Source organism: Carassius auratus, chromosome 27, assembly GCF_003368295.1.
Source record: "Carassius auratus strain Wakin chromosome 27, ASM336829v1, whole genome shotgun sequence".
NCBI lineage: Eukaryota > Metazoa > Chordata > Actinopteri > Cypriniformes > Cyprinidae > Carassius > Carassius auratus.
Genome location: NC_039269.1, coordinates 25,884,876 through 25,908,572, shown reverse-complemented (window position 1 = coordinate 25,908,572; position 23,697 = coordinate 25,884,876). Strand labels below are relative to the sequence as shown.

Genomic DNA, 23,697 nt, shown 5'->3' with positions numbered 1-23,697 from the left:
GAAGACCTCAAGGTTGAAACGTTTCTTGATTAAATTCCTCTGGAGCAGTAGTTTTCAGTGTTAAGACTTCACTTCTTTATTTGTCTATATCATTTAGTTGTCTTGCACCTGCGTCCTAATTAGATGTTTGGGATGTGCACACCATTTTTGTATTTTCATATATGCGGCTGAAACAGGTAGCCTAGTGCATCCCAAATTTTTCAACATGAACATTTTAATATAACATTATAGTCATTATGGCCTATGGCCTTTAGAAAAATGTTTTTTTGAGGAGGTGGGGTAGTGAACAGGCCCCTGTGGTGCGGCCTAAGCTTTTGTTCTTAATGGCATTTTTTTCCCCTTACATTACTTTTACTTTTATACTTAAAGTAGTTTTTTAAACCAGTAGTTTTACACTTTTACTTGAGTAAAAAGCTTGAGTTGATACTTCAACTTCTACAAAAGTCTTTTTAAACCCTAGTATCTATACTTCTACTTGAGTAATGAATGCCAGTACTTTTGATACCACTGGCTAAGAGTTTCTAATAAACACACGTTGGATGCTTTCCTATCACGCAGTGGCTGTGTGTAACCTCTGTAATCAATTCAAATAATGTCTAAAATGTGATCAGTGCAGTGTGATTGGCTGAATTAAGTCTAAATGTACAAAACTAATGAACAGTGCATAATGACATGAATTACATTATAAACTACACTAGTCACTTCATTAATATGATCTCACTAAATAGACAAATAAAGAGAAATTAACATCTTGATCTTTAATTCAAGTTCAAATGTTTGCAGTTTGTACACATATATAGGCCTACAGGATCAGACGATTTCTTAAACATGATGAATTACATTACACACACAGACCCTTACTTAGTTTTAGTGCTGTATGTTAGACCTATTGGCACAACAGGATACTAAAAATGAGCAAACATTTCTAGCCATGCTGACATATTCACATGCAACAAGTCCTGGAACCAGAATCATTGGAAAAACATTTACAACATTCAGTGGAAGCTTCTTAAATCAAAAAACCTCAACAAAAACAGACCCAGTCTATTTGAATTAACAATAAATGTGTCATATGCATTGGGTGTTAACACAAATACTGTACACACATAGATGAATACTAACATTGTGTACCAAGACCAATTATTGATTCAGGGACACTACAGAGTGTTTAAAACTAAACGTCTGTCAAAATAGCATCTAAATGGTTTTAAAATGGAAACCCAAACATTAACATGAAATGAGATGTAAGGCAGAATTAGTTACCACTGTTGGAGTTCACTTTATAGTGACTGAGGTCGTCAGTTCCTGTGATGCCCTCAAAAGCATGTATAAACAGGAATCATTGCTATGCACGACCTTGGGTGTGGCTACAAAACTCAGAATATGGAAATGTTCAAAGAACGAACTTATGAACTTTGTTTTATTATGAAAAAAATCATAATAATTCTGCCATTTGGATGTAGTGCTGAATGTTTCGTTTTACACATTTTTATGGCGTTGAACTTAAAATTTACTGTATAACTAATCACACACAATTTCTATTAATTCTTAATTCACTTTATTCACATGTATTTTGACAAAATATACGCCAATCTTTGCAATTTCGAAAGTAAATGCTACATTTACTGTATACCGAATGGCAACCTCCTGGTCTCTCTCTTGAAGCCAAGACGGAATAGACTAAAACTGTCTCAGGTTACGTATGTAACCATAGTTCCCTGAGTAGGGAACGAGTCACTGCGTCCTCTAGGGGTCGCTTTGGGGAACACCTCATCGTGACCCGTGTCTGAAGTATACATTGAAAAAACACCAACTTGTTGGCCGGCGACAGCCTCTAACGTCACTACCGGCATGACTATAAATAAGCACCGGGAGAGCATGTCATTATCTTCTACGTCTGAAGCTAGCGTCTGAAGCATGGCAGGGAGCTAGAGGACGCAGTGTCTCATTTCATACTCAGGGAACTTTGTTTTCATACTTAACCTGAGACAGTTCCCTTTCCAGGTAACTTTGAACTGCGTCCTCTAGGGGTCGCTTTGGGGAACAGTAAACCCACGCCACCGTGCTGAGGGGAGTGCAAGCCAGAATCATGGCGAGCACAAAGTACCAATTCTACCATTTACATGGGAGTTGCCGCCGGGACGTTTAGACGGCTGTCTGTGACAGGAAGTAAATGCTCAAGACTGTCCCAGGTCTTTAAAACGCCAAAGCACAATGGCCTTAACGCACACTAAATCCACACTCTCAGTGTTCAAGGCTTATTGATGGGTCTTACTTGAATGATCTATTCATTTGAATGAATCTTTAATGTGACTCGTGACAAACGAGTCATTCAGTTGCGCATGCAAAACATCATATTGGTTCTGTACTGAAATTAGTTCACCTGTTTCGAGTGTTCAGGTTCTTCCAAATCATTTGTTCATCACGTGACATCACTTTTCCTTTGTCTTTGGAGTATTACAAGCTCTTGGTGCATAAAGACGATCTGTAAAGTCGCAGAGACTAAAGTCTCAAATCCAAAGAGATATTCTTTATAAAAGTTAAGAGTCAACCACACCAACCTAAAACGGCTTGTTATAAGACACAAGTCTACCTCATGATGTGGGAAGATTTGCATAACACCGTACAAATGTTCACGCAAATGTGATGGACACTTTGGAGTGAAAACAATCATTGCCGCCATATTGAAGGGTCGTTCCAAACCGAAAGATTTCAGAGGGTACAACTGATGGACACTTCAGACTCCGATGATCATTTGCGTAGATTCTCTGCATGATGACGGTGCCTCCGTGTGGGCACATGATGATGATGCAAAAGGGAACCACCAAAATTAAACAACCAAAGCTGCTCAATACTAACTTTACCTTTTTACTTTTAAATAACTTTTTACAGTTTCAAGTGCATTTAGCCACAGGTTTGGTCTGGTTACTCCACAGATTGAAATCTAATATATAAACTGGTAAAAAGTTGATAAATTGTATACAGATAGAATTTCAGAAGCTTTTCATCTGCTGCCACTCTCCACTAGATGCAGACATTGACCACTTTTCTATTTTAAACCAATCCTTTTGAAGCCATGAGGTCTTTTGTCAGCAGAGTGACTTCACAAAACTGTCTGCTTTGCACGTCACTTTACTGAAAGAGGAATAAACTTACTTACAAAAGATCACAATTTTGGGGCTGCCTGCAGTCAGATCACCTTTGGTCAAGTCTAATGGACATCTTAGACACTTTAGAGTCACTGCAGTGTCTCGCTGACCCAGGGCCAGTTAGTGCCTAAGAGTCAGAGTTTCATTTGCCATTTCTACAGGAGATAAAACTTATATCAGACCAGGCTCAACACTAAATGGGTCAGTCACCACTCATCCTCCAAGAAGCACAGACTGCTGCATAAATGAATGAAAGAATCCAGGACAGGCTTTATTCTCCATCAGGCTATAGATTCATTTCTGTTTTCAGCCTTGTACAATCAAGGACCTCAATACTGTGCAGAGAGAGGTGGAGCATGGACACATTGTTACTTATTATATACCGTTATTATTACATATTGTTGAATAGCTACCATATTAATTTGACATTGTTATGATTCCACTGAAATATATTTTCTGTATAGTATTAGGACATGTATTGATAGACTGGGACATGTATTAACCTACATTTTAAATGGGTTATATATAAAATCTCTGCTATTTTTATGTTTTTAACATTTTTATTAATTTTAATGACAAATAAACTATTAAGTTAAAGTAAACATAAAACTTATAGATGGTCAGAACTTTGTCGGTAGATTGCAGCGTTCTCTTTAAAAGCATTGTAGTACTAATGAATGCAATGAGCATGCTTAGATTCATTAAGATAACTTAAGCAATACAACAACAACAACAAAAAAAATTAAAAGTGGCTTCTTAAGAGAATGAACCCACTGATCCACCATAGCGTGACTGAGACAGTCTGAAGGAAATCAAACAAGAGGACTAAAATCCTTTGGTTGGCAGTATTTATCTATTATATAACAGATACTAATCAATAAGTGTAGATTTCTCTCTCAAGAAGCGACTTTGCCATTTTGGGGTTTTCCCGGAGTAGGTAAGAATCTCTGAAGGCCAAGATTTTCAACTGTGAATTAGATGCCTGAAAAGATTGTGTGTTTGTGGTGAAAGCGATTTCGCTTATGTGCTTTGTCAGGTCTGAAAATGTTTTAATGTGCTGTCCTCTCCAAATCTTGCAACCTCAATTTGCTGTTTTGATATCAGTAGATCAAACAGAATGAAATCATGAAAGGATGTGGCTTGCGTGTGTGCTTAAACACTCTTAACCTCTGCTTTGACGTCGCAAGCACATAAAGCGTGTCGCTGAGCATCTATTATGATGACGCATTAGTGCACACACATCACCAGTAAAATGTAACTATTATAAGCATTTTTAACAACACGCTCTCATGGCAGTTTGTAATTATTTTATGTTTTGATAAATTGGTATAACTTTTTATACAATCTGCATATGCCCACATGTGGATTAGGATTGTAACTAAAATGTGAAGCTGGGTTGGACCATTATGCAATAATAGATGAATAAATAGTTTATGAAACTGTGTTTCCTCACGAGATTGGGTTGTCTTTAAATATGCTTTGAGTTTAGAAAGGGGTAAAACAGGGGTCCCAAAACACGTTTGTCTTCTCAGCATACCCCCTTTTTAACCACATACTGTATACACCCACACCCACACACACACACACACACATCTGGTTTACTATCTTTGTGGGGACTCTCCATAGACGTAATGATTGTTATACTGTACAAACCATATATTCTACAGCCCTATGCCTTAACCTACCCCTCACAGACAAATTTCTAAATTTTTACATTCTCAAAAATACTCATTCTATAGGATTATTAGCTTGTTTCCCCACCAGGATATAAAAACAAGGTCAGACACAAGTCAAGTCAAGTCACCTTTATTTATATAGTGCTTTTAACAACACAGTTTTTGTCAAAACAGCTTTAAAGTATCAAATAGGAAAATAGTGTTTCAAAAAAATTGGGAGAAACCAGGCTCAGTCGGGGGGGAATCAACAGTTAGATGCTGCAGCAAAGTCAGATTGTCCAGAGGACACTGGTTCCCGTGGTCTTTTCCCAATGGCCATCAAGGTGAAGAGGTCTTGTGAATCTGTCAATAGTCAATGGGAATCTGTCTCTGCATGACCTCATCTATTTGTCCTGGTCTCTACTGACATTCAGGGCTGTAGAGGTCCTCTCTGGGTGCTGATCCAGCATCTGGTCTGGATATGTACTGGATCTGGGTGACTGCAGTGACCCTCTGATCTGGATACAGACTGGCTTTGGTGGCTACGGTGACCTTGGAATAAGAGAGAAACAGATTAATATGAGCATAGATGTCATTCATCTTACAATGTAACAAGTACATGGGTGTTGATCTAATTAATGCAGCCTAACAATTCTTTAATCCTTTAACACACACATACACATTCAGAAAGTAATTGCTGACTGATCAGAAAACGTTGGCTTCTCTCAGCCAGTGGTGTGAGTTTTGGGCAGGCTAACTGTTAGTAGCAGAAGAGGGAGTGTCTCATAAATCTGTTTGGAAACAATTAATTTTGCAGTTTGGTGGTGATATTGATTATCTTTACTGCATGATTTTGTTCTACTGTGTAAAATGTGACAGGTGTCTCAGCCTCTGAGGCTCTAACTTTATATTAACCACACATCAATTTCTCTAAAATTGCGTTAAACATCTGGTAAGGTCATAAAAAGGTTATAGGTTCAGCTGATGAGTAAACTATGAATAATCAGTATAGAGTCACTGAGAAAGGCCCTTGGAGAAAGACACCAGAGGAATTACTTTAAGTAAATGAACTGTAATTCAATGGATTTGCTACATGACCAGAATTCTGTCACTGAGCACCTAAATTAAGTTAAAGCACACAACAAAGAAGGATAGTTCAATATACGTACAGTCTTTAAAAAAATTCACAGGGAAACAACAGAGAAAATCCAACCCAGCAAAGCAAAAGCAAATCAACATTAATAACTTAAAGAACTTAAGAGGCAGATGTTATACAAATGCAAGAATGGAACTTATGGTTATAATTATTTGAACACAGGTGAACTGAATTGAAGGCAATCAAGGGGAAACACAATAAAATTTGGTCAAAGGAACTAGCTAGATAGGAGAACAGAAACAGATGGAAACATAAACCCTCATGTCGTTCCAAATCCGAAGATATTTTAGATTTAGTCCGAGAGCTCTCAGTCCCTCCATTGAAGCTGTGTGTACGGTATACTGTTCATGTCCAGAAAGGTAAGAAAAACATCATCAAAGTAGTCCATGTGACATCAGAGGGTCCGTTAGAATTTTTTGAAGCATCGAAAATACATTTTGGTCCAAAATCTCAAAAACTACGACTTTATTCAGCATTGTCTTCTCTTCCATGTCTGTTGTGAGCGCGTTCAAAGCACTACAGTTTAGTGATATCAGGTTTGCGAACGGATCGTTTGATGTAACCAGATCTTCTTGAACCAGTTCACCAAATCGAACTGAATCATTTGAAATGGTTTGCATATCCAATAAGCATTAATCCACAAATGACTTAAGCTGTTAACTTTTTTAACATGGCTGACACTCCCTCTGAGTTCAAACAAACCAATATCCCGGACTATTTCATTTACTCAAACAGTACACTGACTGAACTGCTATGAAGAGAGAACTGAAGATGAACACAGAGCCGAGCCAGATAACGAATTAATGAATTGTTCTCGAGTCAAGATATGGTTGCATCGGTTTTCGGATCACGTAGTGATGTAAGTTCGGTTCTTTTCCATTAACCGATTCTTCCGGACATTTAGATTCAATGAACCGTTTGAAAGAAACGGTTCACCGGTTCTTTTGCGCTCGACGTAATGATGTCATTGGCGATGATTGCCCTTCATTCAAGCTTTCGGTTTACCCGTGCTCATAACATTAGCACAGAATCAGTTCAGAATCAATCACCAAAAGAATCAGTTCGGTTCAGACGCTCTGTGTGTCTTTCTGCTTCACGCTGAATCACACATGCGCAGTATCATCAGCTCCTCGGTTCACGAATCAGACGCGTCTGACAGAAATGGTTCTTGACTCGAGAACGAGTCAGTCTTTTGTTCGTTATCTGGCTCGGCTCGGTGTTCATCTTCAGTTCTCTCTTCACAGCAGTTCAGTCAGTGTACTGTTTGAGTGAATTAATTACTCCGGGATATTGGTTTATTTTAACTCAGAAGGAGTGTCAGCAACATTAAAAAAGTGTACAGCTTAAGTCATTTGTGGATTAATTCTTATTGGAGGTGCGAACCGTTTCAAACGATTCAGTTTGATTTGGTGAACTGGTTCAAGAAGATCCAGTTACATCGAGTGTTTCTTTCGCAAACTGGATATCTAAACTGACTGTGACACTAAACTGTAGTGGTTTGAACACACTCACAACAGACACAGAAGAGAAGACAATGCTGAATAAAGTTGTAGCTTTTGCTATTTTTGGACAAAAAAAAATCTATTTTCTGTGCTTCAAAAGATTCTAACTGACCCTCTGATGTCACATGGACTACTTTGATGATGTTTTTCTTACCTTTCTGGACATTGACAGTATACCATACATATGTTTTCAATGGAGGGACTGAGAGCTCTTGGACTAAATCTAAAATATCTTAAACTGCGTTCCGAAGATGAACGTAGGTCTTACTGGTTTGGAACGACATGAGGGTGAGTCATTAATTACATAATTTTCCTTTTTGGGTGAACTAACCCTTTCATTAATTTATGTTTCCATCTGTTTCTGTTCTCCTGTCTAGCTAGTTCCTTTGACCTACTTTTCTTGTGTTTCCCCTTGATTGCCTTCAATTCATTTTCACCTGTGTTAAAAAAATTATAGCCATTAAATAACCCTTTTAATGCTGTTGTTTTAAAATTTACTTATGAATTTTGTCAATTAGCTACAGATAATGTGATGTTAAACCATATTCAATGTTTTCATTATATATGTGACCCTGCACCATAAAACCAGTTATTAATCGCTGGTGTATATTTTTAGCAATTTTTTTGTTTTCTACATTTTTTAATGCAGATTCCAGATTGCAGATAATTGTATCTCGGCAAAATATTGTCTAATCATAAGAAACCATGCATGAATGGAAAGGTTATTTATTCAGCTTTCAGAAGGTGTATAAAACTCAATTAAAAAAAAATTGACACTTAAGACTTGTGTTTTGGTCCAGGGTCACATATGGTATGCTATCTTACAGTTAACCAGTTATCAGTCAGTAGATGATGCCTGATGGTGCTGTTTTTATATGCTCTTGTCACACAAATTGCTAACATACTTTTATCAGATTTTCCACTATCAAGGTGATTTTTTTTTTTTTTAAATAACATGACATTGACATAGGCCTATATTTTTTATGCATCCCTTTCTAATGAGTCATACACCATAAAGTAATTTACAATATGCTGCTTATTGTGGTTAACAGTAAAAGACAATGTAGGTAAATTACCCAGAATTTTTAAAGAGCACATGACCAGCCATAAAACCTGCAATATTCTGACAGAGGAAATTATTATTCTTTTTTTTCCATATGAGCATTATAGGAAAAAATAAACCAGACAGTACGTGTTTGATGTGATTATTTTTTGTTTTAGCTGAGGGGTACTGACTGGGCCTGTCAACTTCCTGTTTGTCTGTGATATTTGAAAAGAGTACGGTGACTATCACACTATTTGTGTAAATAGGGAAGTGGTGACAGAAAGTCAGGCGTCATCATGTGATGTTACCCCATCCCCTCCCCCTCTCAAACTTTCGGTCATGAAACAGAAAGCAGCATGCTGAAGGGGATATCCAATTTACATTTCTTATAACTACGTCTGTTTATGAAACTTCATATTACAAAATATATATATATTTTTTTTCATTTTAAAGAAAAGTCCCTAAAATTTAGCATTGAATGTTTGATTTTCTTGCTGTGACCCAAAAAATATGTGTCTAAATAAAATCTGAATTTATCATTCAACAGAAGTTAGGAAAATTTTTGTTTTTCAATGAACATAATATCAGTTGTTTAATAGGTAGCACTTTAGTTTAGGAATAATTTTCTCACTATTAACTTTTGGCATGCATACTACTAGCATATTGACTGTTTATTAGTACTTATAAAGCATATATTAACTTTGGCATGCATATTACTAACATATTGACTGTTTATTAGTACTTATAAAGCATATATTAGACCTTACAATCAGAATTTATCATTTATCAGAAGTTTTGAAAATATTTGTTTTTCAATGAACAGAATATCAGTTGTTTAACAGGTAGCACTTTAGTTTAGGAATATCAACATTTAAAACATAACCATCTTTTTGTTAAATAGTTTTGATGCAGAAGTGTAACTTCCTTTTAAATAAATGTCACTTGGTTTAGTATTTTCTTTATCTCATGGAGAGATACGTTTACCTTTAAATCTTTCAGTCCTTCCCAAATTAAAACAAAAATCTAAAAAACAAAAACAACAACAACAAAAAACAGCAAATGATTTTCTATTTACAGTTGTGTTTATTAAGTTATTAAACGGATCTTAAAAATGAATGACCAGAAAACCTGGATCTCATGTTTTTTTTTTCTAAGTCCATCACATTAATTTGCCATTCAGAAACAAGGATTTGATGCATCCAGGAAAAACACAAGCCAAACTTTTTATATGACTTGTTGACCTCCTGAAATATTATCCAAATGCGAAATTTTAAAATGCAAGTGGCTATTTGTGTTATAGATATTATTGTAAGAATAACCCAGAAGTTCCCCACTGGACACAAAAACAGTGGGATTTACATATTCTGTTTACAGATCATTTAATGTCCATGAAATTGTTGTTGCTTATTGAGTAATGAGTTAATATAAAATAATTAGTCTTTATAATGTCATTAGTATTATTCCCGAGGCATTTCATGCTAACCAGATTTGACACTCATCATAGTAATAAAGTTAAATAAGGTCCATATGGTGTTCCTGTGGTTGCAGTACATTTGAGATCTCCTGTGGTTCATCACAGGTGAGCTGTACAGAAAGCTCATTTGTCTTTGTCTATCCCACAGCCATACAGAACAATAAAGCAGTGTAATACAGTACATATAAACAATAGCTTATTCAAGCTTTCTTGTGGATCACAATGTCCAGTGCAACCCAAGTCCAGGCCTGATTCTCCACAAAGCCTGATTACTCCACGGCCATCTAGTCCCACAGATGTGTTTGGAGTCCTAAAGTCCTTCATTCAAGATCTTCTCAGACCTTAATCCGTTGTGAGACTGATTCCTGGAGTGATTTGTACATGTCTGAGCGAAGAAACCTGGGATAGGAATCCCTCTCCATCAGACCGTAGACAATCCTCTGAGCCTCATCGAAACACACTCTGGTGGGAGCTTGGACGTTCTGCTTGATAAGATCTCTCGTGACGTGATCGATGTTTATCTGAGGAGAGATTGACAGAGAGTCATACTGACGTCGATCGATTAATAAAACCACATAGAGATCTTCTTCGCTTCACACTGTTCTTACCTCTTTGGGAGCTTCTGCCTCGATGTAACGCTCAAATATCTTCTTGGCCCTTGAGGATAGTCTGGAGGAACTCCTGATTTTTTTGAAGTCTTCACATACCAGCCAAAATTCAATGTTCTCATCGCTGAACTCAGATTTGAGGAAGGTGTGGAATGTTGCCATGCCGTCTATAAGAACAAACCGCAGGGTTAGTCTGTTGCTCAGTGTGAGTGCTGTTTTACGTCAATATAGTTTAGACACTTAAATCACTCCGAAAACTGAATTTCATCACAGTGAATACAGAATAATTATAAAAAATATCAAGTGGCAGTTACAAAATAAAAAAGTGATTTTCCCAGAACAGAACCATTTTTTAAATCAATTTTAACCAACTGGTGTCAAGGTGCTTGATCTTTATTATAAATAAACACCTTTGCTTGATATTCAAATTTATTCCATGCTTTGAGATGTTTTTGTCCTCTCTCACTATGTGTGTGTTTGTGTGTGTGTGTGTGTGTATGTATAAGGAAAAGAAAAGATTCAAACTGAGAAGTTTATGTATGCAAATATGAACTCTAAAAACAAACAGAAAGCAGCTTCGGTTTTACAGTAACTATTGGACAAATAGAAAAAATAAAACATTAGACCATTCAAAATCTAATTTTCGACATCAATTTACTTTTTTTAAAACATTTTTTAAGGCTAAATTTATTTGATAACAAAATACGGTAAAAGTAATAATTGTGAAATATTATTACAATTTAAAGCAAATGTTTTCTATTTGAATATACTGTAAAATATAATTTATTCTTGTGATGGAAAGCTGAATTTGCAGTGCCTTCGCTCCATCTCCAGGGTGTCACATGATCCTTCAGAAAACATTCTAATATGCTGATCTGCTGCTCAACGAACATTTATTATAATTATCATTGTTGAAAACAGTGGTGCTGATTTATATTTGGCGAAAACCACAATACTTCATTTTAAAGCATTTTTGATGAACAGGAAAAAAACAGCATTTATTTAAAATCTGTTATAACAAATGTCTTGGCTGTCACTTTTGATCAATTTAATGCACACTAAATAAAAGTACGTTTTTGAATGATTATTATTTACATTTTATGTGTGGCTTACGTGTCCAAACAGTAAAAGCTTACGTGTTCTTCAGTAAAACTGAAGCTGCTTTTCTCTACTCGTTTGCATACATACACCACTAGTTCAGGTCAGTTGCTTGATCCAGCTATCTGACCATCTAGTAAACAGTGTAGGCTTTGTTTGTAAATTTTTGCCCTGACCTACATAACATCAGTTAAAACCACAATGGAAAAGAAGTGTTTGTGAATGCTGTTATAACATGTGTTTATGAATACAAAATTCATATAAGTATGTGTGCATAATGTCAAGCGTAAAAGATTCAATAAGTAATTATGTGTAGCCACTTACATTTGGATCTAAGAAGGTTTTCCAGTGACTGGGACCACAGCAGAGTCTCACCAGGGTTCAGTCTGTTTGAATAAAGCATAATTAGTTGATGTTCAAATGCAATCCTATCACAATAGTGATTATAAGAAAATGAAAGTAGCTTACTTGTCTGTCAACAGGCAACGAAACCGCCACTTGTCTAGTCTCCTGAGGAGAGAGAATTTATTTTCAGTAAAAAAAATTGACAAAATACATGCTGTTTTTAACTCACATTTCAAAAGAAACTGCAAGAATAAACACTTACCTAGGACTGACTGATTTACCCTCGTTGTTCATGTTCTTTATTTCAGCTGAAGATGATAAAATAGTTGGCATCGTAAAAACTTTTTTTGGTGCAGATATGTGTTGGCGTGCTTTTGTGTTTAGTTTTTTTCAGTTAATAAGAGCGGGCTGTTCTCACAACTCTTTTTATACCATCTGTGTTGGCGTCATCCATTTAGCATCACTTAACCACAATGAAAGAGGAAGTTTTTTGGGTGACGCTAACTAGCTTAGACAGGCGCAATAGTGTTTCTCTCTATGAAAGCAGCTACAGCACGGCTGTGTAGATGCAGAGATGCAAATCAGAATGGAAAGTTCACTGGAAGATAAGCAAATGATGACTTCTGCATCAGATCTCTTGTATACAAGCTCTATGTTTAGCCAACAAACAATGGCTGTGCTATTTTATATGCACGTCTTGTTTGCAAGTGTTATTGCATTTTCCATCTTTAATATACTTTGGAGTATTTTAGGAAATTGGCCATCTGAACTGATGACTACAAAAGCCAACTGCATGACACATTCAAAATGTAACAATTTAAATAGTGCCAATATATTTTGTTGTATCATATTTTCAGTCCTTAACACAGTAAAAATGTATTTAATGTTTAACATGCATCTGAAAGTAAGCAGAAAACACTTTTCGCCCACGACAAAGTTTCAAGAAAAACTTGCGAGTGTTAATAGTGTCTTTGTATTATAGGTGTCAAGTGATGTCTTGTTGTAGCTAATCAAAAGAACTTATAATAATCATTTAGCATCCCTATGCTAAGCTAAAGGATAAGTGAAGGAGTTGCAAACACATAACAAAAGACAAGGTTTGGTTACAAGCATGCATGATACCTTTACTGTCCCAGAGTATTCTCTAAATAGTATACATTAAATAGGAATTAGAGAAGTTTTTTTTCTTCAAATGCAGATCTCAGACAGGGCATGGCATGTATGCTCTTCTGTTTCTATGTGTATTTATGCTTTGATTTGAAAGAAAACAACGCATCCTTGTGGGGCGGCTGACACAGAATAGCGTACTGTTATATGAAGAAACACAGAGGAGACTGTGGACTGTGTCATTTTTGTTTTATTCGCATACATGAAGTATTCTCGTTGCTTCATAACGTTGCGGTTGAATCACTGATGGCAGATGGGCTATTCTGACCATGCATACTTTTCTGGACCTTGACACTGTTATTTATTTGGCAGTCTATGGGACAGTCTCAAGCCTCCCTGTTTTCATCCAAGATATCTTACTGTATGTTCCGAAGACATACATAGCTTTTACGGTTTTGGAACGACATTGGCGGTAAGTGAATAAGGACAACATTTGATTTTGGGGTGGAGTATCCCTTTAAGTAGTGATCTGCTGTAAAATGTAAGCTCTGGAGTCATTTCAGTTCTTTTTCAGAAATGACTGCAGTTGCTGGCCTTGCCTGTCATTCAGTGTGAATGCATGTCAACACATTGAAGCATCATGCTCTCTACACATCTAAATTCACGTCATGTTTTTGTGTTTGTATACTTTCATAGTTTAAGAATGCAAACACGAGCACAAATGTGATGCAAACACAGTTCTTGCTATAATAATCTCTCTCATCATCATTGTTCCTTTATTTTAAAATATATATTGCTTGTGAGAGATTTGAATATGAACAGGCAGAAGCTGCAGTGTGCCTGTTGTTCATGATATAGGCCTACATTTCATTATATACAAACCTCCAAAAATATATTTCGTATATATTTGAAATTAATTTTGCCTATATATATATATATATATATATATATTTGTAATAACAAGTGAAGTCTCAGGAAACAAATACAGAAGTGATACTGTTGACTTGAATGGGGATTTCTGTTGTGTTAAAGTGACATGTCTCAGTAATACATTGTTTTCCTCTGCAAAAATCCCTAAGCCTTGGGACCGTTTATTTGACAATTTTACTTGGATTTCTGCAAAATCTGATTTCTTATTAACCACAAGCAAATGTCCCTGCAACTCTAGGGATTCGCTAATTGTCATTTTTTATGTTGTTACCTGTGCTAACCATGTTCTCTGGAAGTGTTGGGGACAATGGATTCGCTAGGGATTTTGGGCCCATTACACAGAGTTTCCTATGGAGCCCCTCAAAATCACTTTCAGTGGTGGGGGGCTCACAAAATATCTGAGCTACTTTTCCAAAGGTTACTTTGTTTTACCATTCATTGACTGACAGCTCTCCTGTGCTCATGTTGAGAGGAATCGGCAGAGGCATTGTGTGCTTTGCGTAAGCATGATGGACAATGTAGTTCTAGACTGTGAGCATGAATTTACTCATTTTACTGCAACAAAAACAGATTCAGTTTTATTATCCTAATTATTAAAGCGTATTTGAGCCAATTCAGCCATACTAATAAGCTACGTTTTTTTGTGATTGTTGTCTTTCTTCTCTTTTGTCCAATTCTTCATGCAATCTAGAATGGCAGCACAGCTGAAAGGTTTGTTTGAGATTTTTTTTCAATCATTTTACTATTGGTGATTTCTGCCATAAATATAGCTTTTTTATATAAGAATCAAACAAGCGAGCCCAATTCAGATGAGAAAAAGTAATGCAAAAGAAATGTTAAGAATGACCTTTTATAAAAAGTAACTAAAAAAGTTATATTCTAATCCATTACTTTTAAAAGTTACTTTTACCCAACATTGGTTTCCGGTATCAGCAGTGAAAAAGCATCCTGAGATACCTTAACATAACAAAACAGAGCTTGCAAAACTGTGATTTTGCCCTGTTTGAGATCTGCATTCTCTAATTCCTGTTTAATGTATACTATAGGAATATATGAAATACTCTTGGAAAGTAAAGGTATCATACTGTACATGCTTGTAAGCAAACCTTTGCTTTCGTTATGTGTTTTCAACTCCTTCAGATGCTAAATTTTCTTTTTGGGGTGGAGTTTCCCTTTACAGCCAACAGGAAACAGCATCTGATACACTTTTTTTCTCTATAATACAATGCATTGCAGAGTGAAACAGGATATTTAACCCTTGTGCGTCACATATTTAATTCAAGTGCATCAAGTTACACAGGGGTCCTCAGAGGACACACTTTCCCTGACATAGATTGTTTTCCCCCCAAAGTCAGTCCTGATCATAACTACCAAAAACTGAATTAATTAGTTATTCTAAATAAACTAAATTCAAAGAAGATTTTTTTGTGGGATCATTACAGTCTTAGAATTACAGTCAGACATTAGAAACAACATTAGCTTTTTGTGCAGTGTCAGCCAAAATGATCCGAAAAACTAAAATTAAAAAGACAAAAATGACACACAAGTGTTAATTAATAAAAAAAGAAAATTAACCTAAATTTAGAACAGTAGCTACAATGCCAAACATATTTGTATGTTAATTAATATACATTTTCCTGCCTCAGTTCAGCTAAAAAAGTAAAAATGACAAACATAAAATGATAGACTGTGCACAGCAAGAGCAAAAATATGTATTATGAAACAAAATGTTGATATTTTGTTGACGTTACGATTTCATGTGGAATGTGTATCTTAAGGTTCAGTCACCAGGTTTGTAGTGTGTGGGCTTTAGACCCCTACACATACCTTTGTACATGCTACATGTGGTACTGAAGTTTCCAGTGTGGAAAGGAACAGAGCTTTTGGTGTGACCTCTCGAATGGAAACTGAAATGCATCTTGAATAACAGTACATAATTTTTTATAATTGCTGTCAAACGATTAATCCTGATTAATCACATAAAAAAAATAAAGGTTTTTGTTTACATAATAAATGTGTGTGTACTGTGCATATTTATTATGTACTGTATATATAAATACACATGCATGTATATATTTAAAATATGTTATGTTTATGTATTAAATACATTTATATATGATATCAATTATATGAACAAATATATACATGTAAATATTTTCAAAATAGATGTTGTAAGTGTTTGTATTTTTATATACATAATATACACAATGCACACACATTTATTATGCAAGCAAAAACCTTTATTTTGGATGCGATTAATCGCGATTAATCATTTAACACTACAAATTATTATGCAAAAAGGACACCAAGATATCCTTAAAATGAGACAAAACTACGCAACCCACTAGAGTCAGTTCTCAACAATTTGTTGCTTTAAAATTACAGCAGGTATTCTCGTAAATCTACATGCACAATAAAATAAGCAAGGATCATCGTTTGGGATTTTTTTTTTTTTTCACAAGCTTTAACTGTCATACATCTCACAGTTTACATCCTAATGTGTGCACGTCATTTCCTCTTTTGAACCACTAGTTAATCAAGAATGAGAGCTGAGAAAAGAATTACTAAAAATGAAAGTGTCAGACAGGAAACTACAACTCCAGCTCCATTTGCCTTGGGTTTAGATTAGCATTACCACTGTGACTTGTCCCTGCCCTCGTCAATATCATTTACTGGTTGTTATTTCTCACAAGATCTTCAGTGATTGTATCAGTTAGAACAAACTAAATGAGCAGACAGAGTCACATTTCTGGTATCAGATGCGATTTGCATTGTATCGCCCATTACACAGTAACAAACAGTTTCACGACAGTCAAAAACATTACAGGAGATGACAATGTTCTTGCCTAAGGCATGAGCATGGAAAACTTCGTACTTGATGCAAAGCAGCATTCTCTGTACACGTGCGGTGAGAAATATATCTAAAACATTACATACGGATGTGTTTGTGTTTACTAAGACAGGTATCAATTTTACTATTGTTCAGTTTTTAGAGGTTTGTTAAAATAGAAAATATGAAACTTCAGCCCATAACTGACAAAAAATAGACTAATGATTTGCTGATCAGCCACATCTGAATGTGTCCTGTGATTTCTGGCACCAAGACATTAAAAACAGATCCTTTAAGTCCTGTAAGTTGCAAGGTGGGACTACCACGGATCTTGAAAGTAATCTTGAGTCCATGGTCCAGATCATGGGAACTCTGACCGGTCTCAGCCTACAAACTGCAATGCACTGTCTTCTGACACCTTTCTATTCTGGGCAGCATTAAGTTTTTCAACAAACTGACCTTTTTAGGGGTTGGTCCTTTGATTTCTGGCACCAAGATTTTAGCAGCAGATCCTTTAATTCATGAAAGTTGCAAGGTGGGGCCTCCATGGATCACGTTTGTTTGTCCAGCACATCCCATAGATGCTTGAATGAGATCTGGGGATTTGGAGGCCAAGGCAACATCTTCCTCAAACCTTTCCTGATCAAGTTTTTGCAGTATGGTGGGTGCATTATCCTGCTGATCAGGGAACACAATTGCCATGAAGAGGTGAACGTGCTCTGCAACAATCTTTAGGTAGGTGGTACGTGTCAAAGTAATGTCCACATGAATGCCAGGACCCCAGATTTCCCAGCAAACTTTGCCAGAGTGTAAAATAGTAAAAGTAAAAAGAGGTGCTGAAGTCTGGTTTTGTGATAGCTGTGCTTTAAAATAAATTTGTTATAATCTTAATTCAAGTGATGTAGGATTTTGAAAATCTGACATTAATTAATGTTAAGTACTACTGTGAGGCTAAAGGGGACATTGGATGCAAAATTCACTTTTACATGGTATTTGCATATAATGTGCCTCAGGAGTATGTGGACACAACCACCTACAATGCTAAAAATGTGTCCACTCCTTTATTTAGTTCCTAGAAAACCCAAACAATCTCAGTTATCAAGCCTTTTTAATATGCTGAGAAGAAGTATGACATCATACTGCTCAGGCTCCGCCCACGGCCGCTGACAGACTGTCATGTATTAGCATATTTCCACCCTTAGCCAGTTGTGCGCTGTCCGCCATCTTTTCCACACTCAAGCAGACGTCTCGTAAGCAATGCAGGTGTTTTGAAGTTGTACGTAAAATCGAACATAACAATCTTCATTTTCTCCTGACATAAGAGCCGCCAACATTGGCCATTTTGCACAGTCAGGTATGTGAGAGAAAGAGCAATTTAATTAATTAATTAATCAAATTTTCCAAACCTGCATTTGAAAGAAGGAGAACTGTTTAAGCAGAGTCTTAAAAAGAAGAAGAATAAAAAAAAAAGAATAAAAGAAGGATCTGATTTAACAGCGCTACATATAAGAGAGATCCAAAACTGTGGTTGTTTACCACTTTACTGCAGCCTTGGTAAAGTAATACAAATGTGTGGCAGTTTAAACAGTGATTGTTGCAATCCAGTGCTAATTGTGATGAAGTGAGGGAATTTATAAAAAGTCACGTCTCTCATGATTCATGATCTGGTTGATGATTACTTATTTGTAAAAATACAAGTTATATGCACAATATATGAGGTTATTTTGCAATTGCTTTTTATTTCCTCACCACTATTCTGGAAGCGCTATTCTGGGAGGACCAGTTATCATTATGGGTGGGCCTGGTCTGGGTGATTACTTTTCGTTTTCTTTTAAAATTAAACAAACGTAACCCCAGGTATTTATTCAATACAGTGGCCGAATTAGTGAAAAAAATTAAAATAAAGCATAAACATGTGTTGATATTTCCCAACAGTACTACATTATTTCCAAGATAGATATTATTAGAGATAAAATTGTAACCATGCAGCCGTCAGCTACAGTATTGCATCAAAGAGTGCACTATAGATCCCCTGAGGAACAGTTCCACTCATTCTCTACTATATGAGAGGAAGAATTATATAAACTTGTTAAGTCATCTAAACCAACAACATATTCATTTGTCATTGGAAATAGGATATGTCCCCAAATCCTTCAAATTGGCTGTTATTAAGGCTTGCATAAAAAAAATTGACCCCAAAGATCCAGTTAATTACAGACCGATCTCAAATCTCCCTTTTCTGTCAAGGATACTAGAAAAGGTAATATCCTCACCATTATATCCCTTCTTAGAGAAAAATGGTATCTGCGATGTTTTCCAGTCAGGAATTAAACCATATCATTGTATTGAGACTGCTCTCATTAAAGTTACAAATTACCTGCTCTTATCATCTGATCATAGTTGTATCTCTCTATTAGTGCTACTGATGTTAGCACTCTGTTTGAACTATAAACCACAATATTCTTTTGAATAGACCAGAAAACTTTGTTGGCATTAGTGGGAAGTGCATTAGCATGATTCAAATTGTACTGATCGCCATCAGTTTGTAGCAGTGAATGAAGAGGTATCATATAAATCACAAGTGCAGTATGGAGTACCTCAAGGCTCAGTACTAGAGCCGTTACTTTTCACGCGTTACATGCTACCCTTGGGAGATATCTTAAGGAAACACAGTGTTAGCTTTCACTTCCGTGCTGTTGATACTAAATGCTTTAATCCTTTGAAACACACCAACTTGAAAAACTGATGGAATACGTATTTGATATAAAAAACTGAATCATGAGTAACTTACAGCATTTTTTTTTTCCTATTTAGCGCACAAACTCTGGAATAATCTACATATCAGTGCTAGGACTGACAGAGTTTTGGTTCCTTGCTACTGTCACCTCTGGCTTGCTTAGTTGGGAACACTTAATTTCCAGTGATATTGTTGACTTAATTTGCACAGATCCTGTTTAAACTGACCTGAGCCGGAAGATGACATCACTGAATTTAATGATTAACTGCCTTTAACTGAAAATGTATTTACTATTGTCATTTTGCATTACTGACACATTATCTTCTTATTTGATACTGTACAGTTGCTTTGACACAATTTGTATAAATAAATAATCTGTATAAATAAAAGTGACTTTACTTGGGCCGGTGGACAATGGTTCTCCAATACATGTTTTGTGGAGGATTTCAAGTTGCCCATGACTTTATTTTCTAATTATACAAATTAAAAAGTGAATTATTAAGGATAACAGTGATTGAAAAAACACCACCACCACCACCACCACCAACATCTAAATTAACAGTAACACATTGCCAGTAAGATGATGCCATAATGAATATTACATTGGTAAATATGGCCTTGGGGAAAACGTATGTGTAACATAATGTCTACTGAAACGTTCTCTAACATTTCCTTTTTGGGTATGAATGTACACTTAAAAAATTATAAGCACAGAAGAGGAAGTCACTGTGGTGTACAAGAGGGCACACACACACACACATAAAGACATAGACGCAACATCGTCTGTTATGATGCCAACCACTAAGGCAAAAAAAAAAAAAAAAAATACAAATACTGTATTTAGTGATGTGCAAACACTCAACTGTCTCTCTTAGTTGCTTCAGATTATTTAATCTTGAACCTTTAAACAGTTTATAAGCAAGTTGATTGTATAAATACCCCAAAATGAGCCACCTAAAGCAATATAACATTGACTTAAACTATATACCATTGCCAGGCAAGTATTGTTTTGGAAATTTCTGCTACTTCTTTATCTTCAAACCTTAGTTGCTACTGAAGCAGCTGATACTCACACCTAATCTAAGTACATTGATGGTACTGTGTTCTCTTTTTAGGTCGAAAGCTTATGACATTGTTACTGGTTTCATATGTGACTATTCTGCAGTTTCTAGGTGTGATGATGTAAAAGCAGCCACGTATTTTGCATGCCAATGTCTATATTGTAACCCATGCAAATTTTCTAAAATCATTTACAAGTAATCAGGCACGTTTTCTCATTAAATGCTTTGAATAGGGAAGTTTGATAACTGTGTATTATTCTTGATTATATTAATTTCCCTCCATACCTTTTACGTATGCATGCATTTTGTAAACAGGTAAAGAAAACATAAAGCAAGAGCTAAAAATAATAGTAGACTATACATTCCACATGCCATCTTCTTCATTAATAATGTAATTATTGTGCTTGAAATTAAAAAGTATATATGACAAACGAATTTTAAACAATGTGGGGTCAGTTAAAGGGTCAAGTCTAAAATTCTTGAGCTCCTGTGATTCAGTTGAGCTTTTTAGCTGCTGCACTCCAAAACATGATTCATTGTAGTGCTCTGTCGCCACCTGGTGGTCAAGTATAGGTGTGCATCTATGAAAGTTACTCTAGATATCTTTCTCCTTGTGGATCCATGAACACACACTTAAGTCATATTTCCCATAATGCAACGCGAATAGGACTGCAGTCTCCTTTAAGAAAATTCCGTAAAAATATGGGCCAGTGTATCTTGTTAATTTGATGAAATTTTTTTCATGTTGAGTTCTCACCGGCATTTTACCTGCATACACATTTTTCATAATGGGGTTCTGTTTAAGGTTGAAGGAAACGTTGGAAAAAGTAAGGCGTACTGGTAATTCTCTGGCATTCTGGCATTACCAGTTTTCCTACTCATTTTTACATCGATAGTTTTAAATCAATTACTGTTATTATAGTCTATGTTAATATTATTATAATATTAACTATCAGTGAACTGTACTAGCCTCATTAGTTCATGGTCTTTTCTAGAAAAACGTTCCAACTTACCAAAAAGTTCCTACTAGATATAACCTAATGTATAGGTTATTATTTATATGTTAAAAATAAAATAGTAAATGCTTGTAAATAGTTTGTATGTTAAATATAGGCTAGGCCATTTACATGTATGCTTGTCTGTGTTGATTCTTGTTGACAGTTTAAACAGTCCTTATATTTGAATCATTATGATCAAATATCCTATATTAAACTTTTATTCCTTTTTGCTATCCTTATTCTTTTCCAGAATTAGGTAGGCTAATGTATTTGCTTTTCCCCTATATAGTGCACTACAGTATGTAGTATAGGGATTACAGAATGAGGGAACTATTCTGGGCACATGAGTCCGAGGCATGTTATTCACTAAAGGAAAATAACTTTACACATTTGCTGATTGCTGATTGGCTGGCTTATATGTACAGTAACTTCTAGAAGTGTGGAATAGGGTTTTAGGCTACGTTCACACTGCAGGCTGAAACGACCCAATTCCGATTTTTTTTTGCCCCTATGCGACCTGTATCTGATCTTTTCATGACAGTCTGAACGACACAGATCCGATCTTTTCAAATGTGACCCATGCCACTTGGGTATGTGGTCCTGAATCCGATACGTATGCGATCTTTTGAAATGCGACCTCCGTCTGAACGGCAAAGCCACATGTATCCGACCCGTACGTCATTGATACGCTACAAACGCCATAATTCTGCGTTGAAGTAGGCAGTAACGAGAAGAGCCACTCACATCAGTATCCCACCACTCCTGCATGTGACTCCGCACCCACACGTTTCTTTGTACCGACATTGCTAACACTGCTCCACAAAACGCCATGGCCAAAAACCTTCTTTTTAATTTTCTTCTTAAAACGAGAACATTGTTATTTTGCTGGCTCCGTTGGTGAAATAACTGCAAAAAGAGCTCCGCTGTTGACTACACTGTTGTTGACATCTATGCTTAACGTTAACTACTTCTGCTAACAACGAGTGACGTCGTTCACAGGCGTTAAGGAAGTTGACCGGAAGTTGAAGTTGGCTGCGTGCTGCCATCTTTTAGCAGAACTTCACTTGTGTTAGCATTCCCATTGACTCCCATTCATTTTGGCGTCAATTTGACAGCAAATAACTTTACATCTGAGGCATTTAAAGACTCTGTTTGTCCATTATTTATTTCTAAAGATACGCGACAATGTATAAAGGGCTCCATTACCTTCTATGTTACATTATGGCCCCGTAGAAACAGTTTTTGTAAAAAATAGGCTAATGATTGCATCATAACCACGTGACTCTCTGTCGCATTACCGTACAGACAGGAGGAGAAGCTCGCAGGCAATTAACTTAATATGGCGTACTGGCGTTACATTTTAAAATACTACACAAAATAATTAATCAGAATACTTACTCCTGCTCACTCAAGACAAAGAACTCCCCGCTCAAGCTCGCCGTCTCTGCAAGATTAACGATGGCAGTTTTCATGCACAGCCACTTAGAAGATTTACATCTGTCAGACAGGTTGCTGACATCATCAAGCTTAGTTTGAGTCAGCGCGTCAGAAACGGAAGTGCTAAAAAACGCTAAAAATGGGCTTCAATTTTCTCAGTTGAGTTCCAATGGTGTCACTGTGTCCATTTCTTTTACTGTCTATGGTCGTTCACCGTTGAGTACTCTTCTGCACATGCGGGTCACTTCTGGGTCATTTCACGTTCACACAGGAGATCACAAAAGGTCACATTTAATTGGAAATGTGAACGGCCTTGCAAAAAAATCAAATTTTTTCATAAAATCGGAATTGAGCATTAAGCCCTGCGGTGTGAACGTAGCCTTAGTTGAGCTAATTAGCAAGTAGATATCCAGGAGCTCAAACAAAATTCCAAACTGTTTTCTGAATTAAATCTGTGAAATAATCAATGTATATTTTTTAACAGATACAAACCCTATTCAGATTTTCTTTTCTTTTTCTTCTGTGGCATTATGCTATGCATGCTGGTTTATTATTGTGGTATAAC

The 23,697-nt window shown here is 36.1% G+C and overlaps 1 protein-coding gene across 1 annotated transcript; it reads right to left on the bottom strand.

The window, feature by feature from the left end:
* Positions 1 to 9,568: 9,568 nt before the first annotated feature.
* Positions 9,569 to 12,450, bottom strand: rgs13a (regulator of G protein signaling 13a). The gene is made up of 5 exons (XM_026206869.1): positions 12,295 to 12,450; positions 12,156 to 12,197; positions 12,012 to 12,073; positions 10,590 to 10,756; positions 9,569 to 10,502 (listed from the first exon to the last, which is right to left on the bottom strand). Exons 1-5 carry the CDS (start codon positions 12,363 to 12,365, stop codon positions 10,317 to 10,319), a joined length of 528 nt encoding a protein of 175 aa, XP_026062654.1. The 5' UTR covers positions 12,366 to 12,450; the 3' UTR covers positions 9,569 to 10,316.
* Between the last annotated feature and the right edge of the window lie 11,247 nt (positions 12,451 to 23,697).

Coding starts and splice junctions, on each gene's coding strand:
- rgs13a (XM_026206869.1), bottom strand. CDS start 12,365: ATGCCAACTATTTTATCATCTTCAGCTGAAATAAAGAACATGAACAAC. Junction 12,198..12,294: donor GGTAAATCAGTCAGTCCTAG/GTAAGTGTTTAT, acceptor CTCTCTCCTCAG/GAGACTAGACAAGTGGCGGT. Junction 10,503..10,589: donor AGGCAGAAGCTCCCAAAGAG/GTAAGAACAGTG, acceptor ATCTCTCCTCAG/ATAAACATCGATCACGTCAC.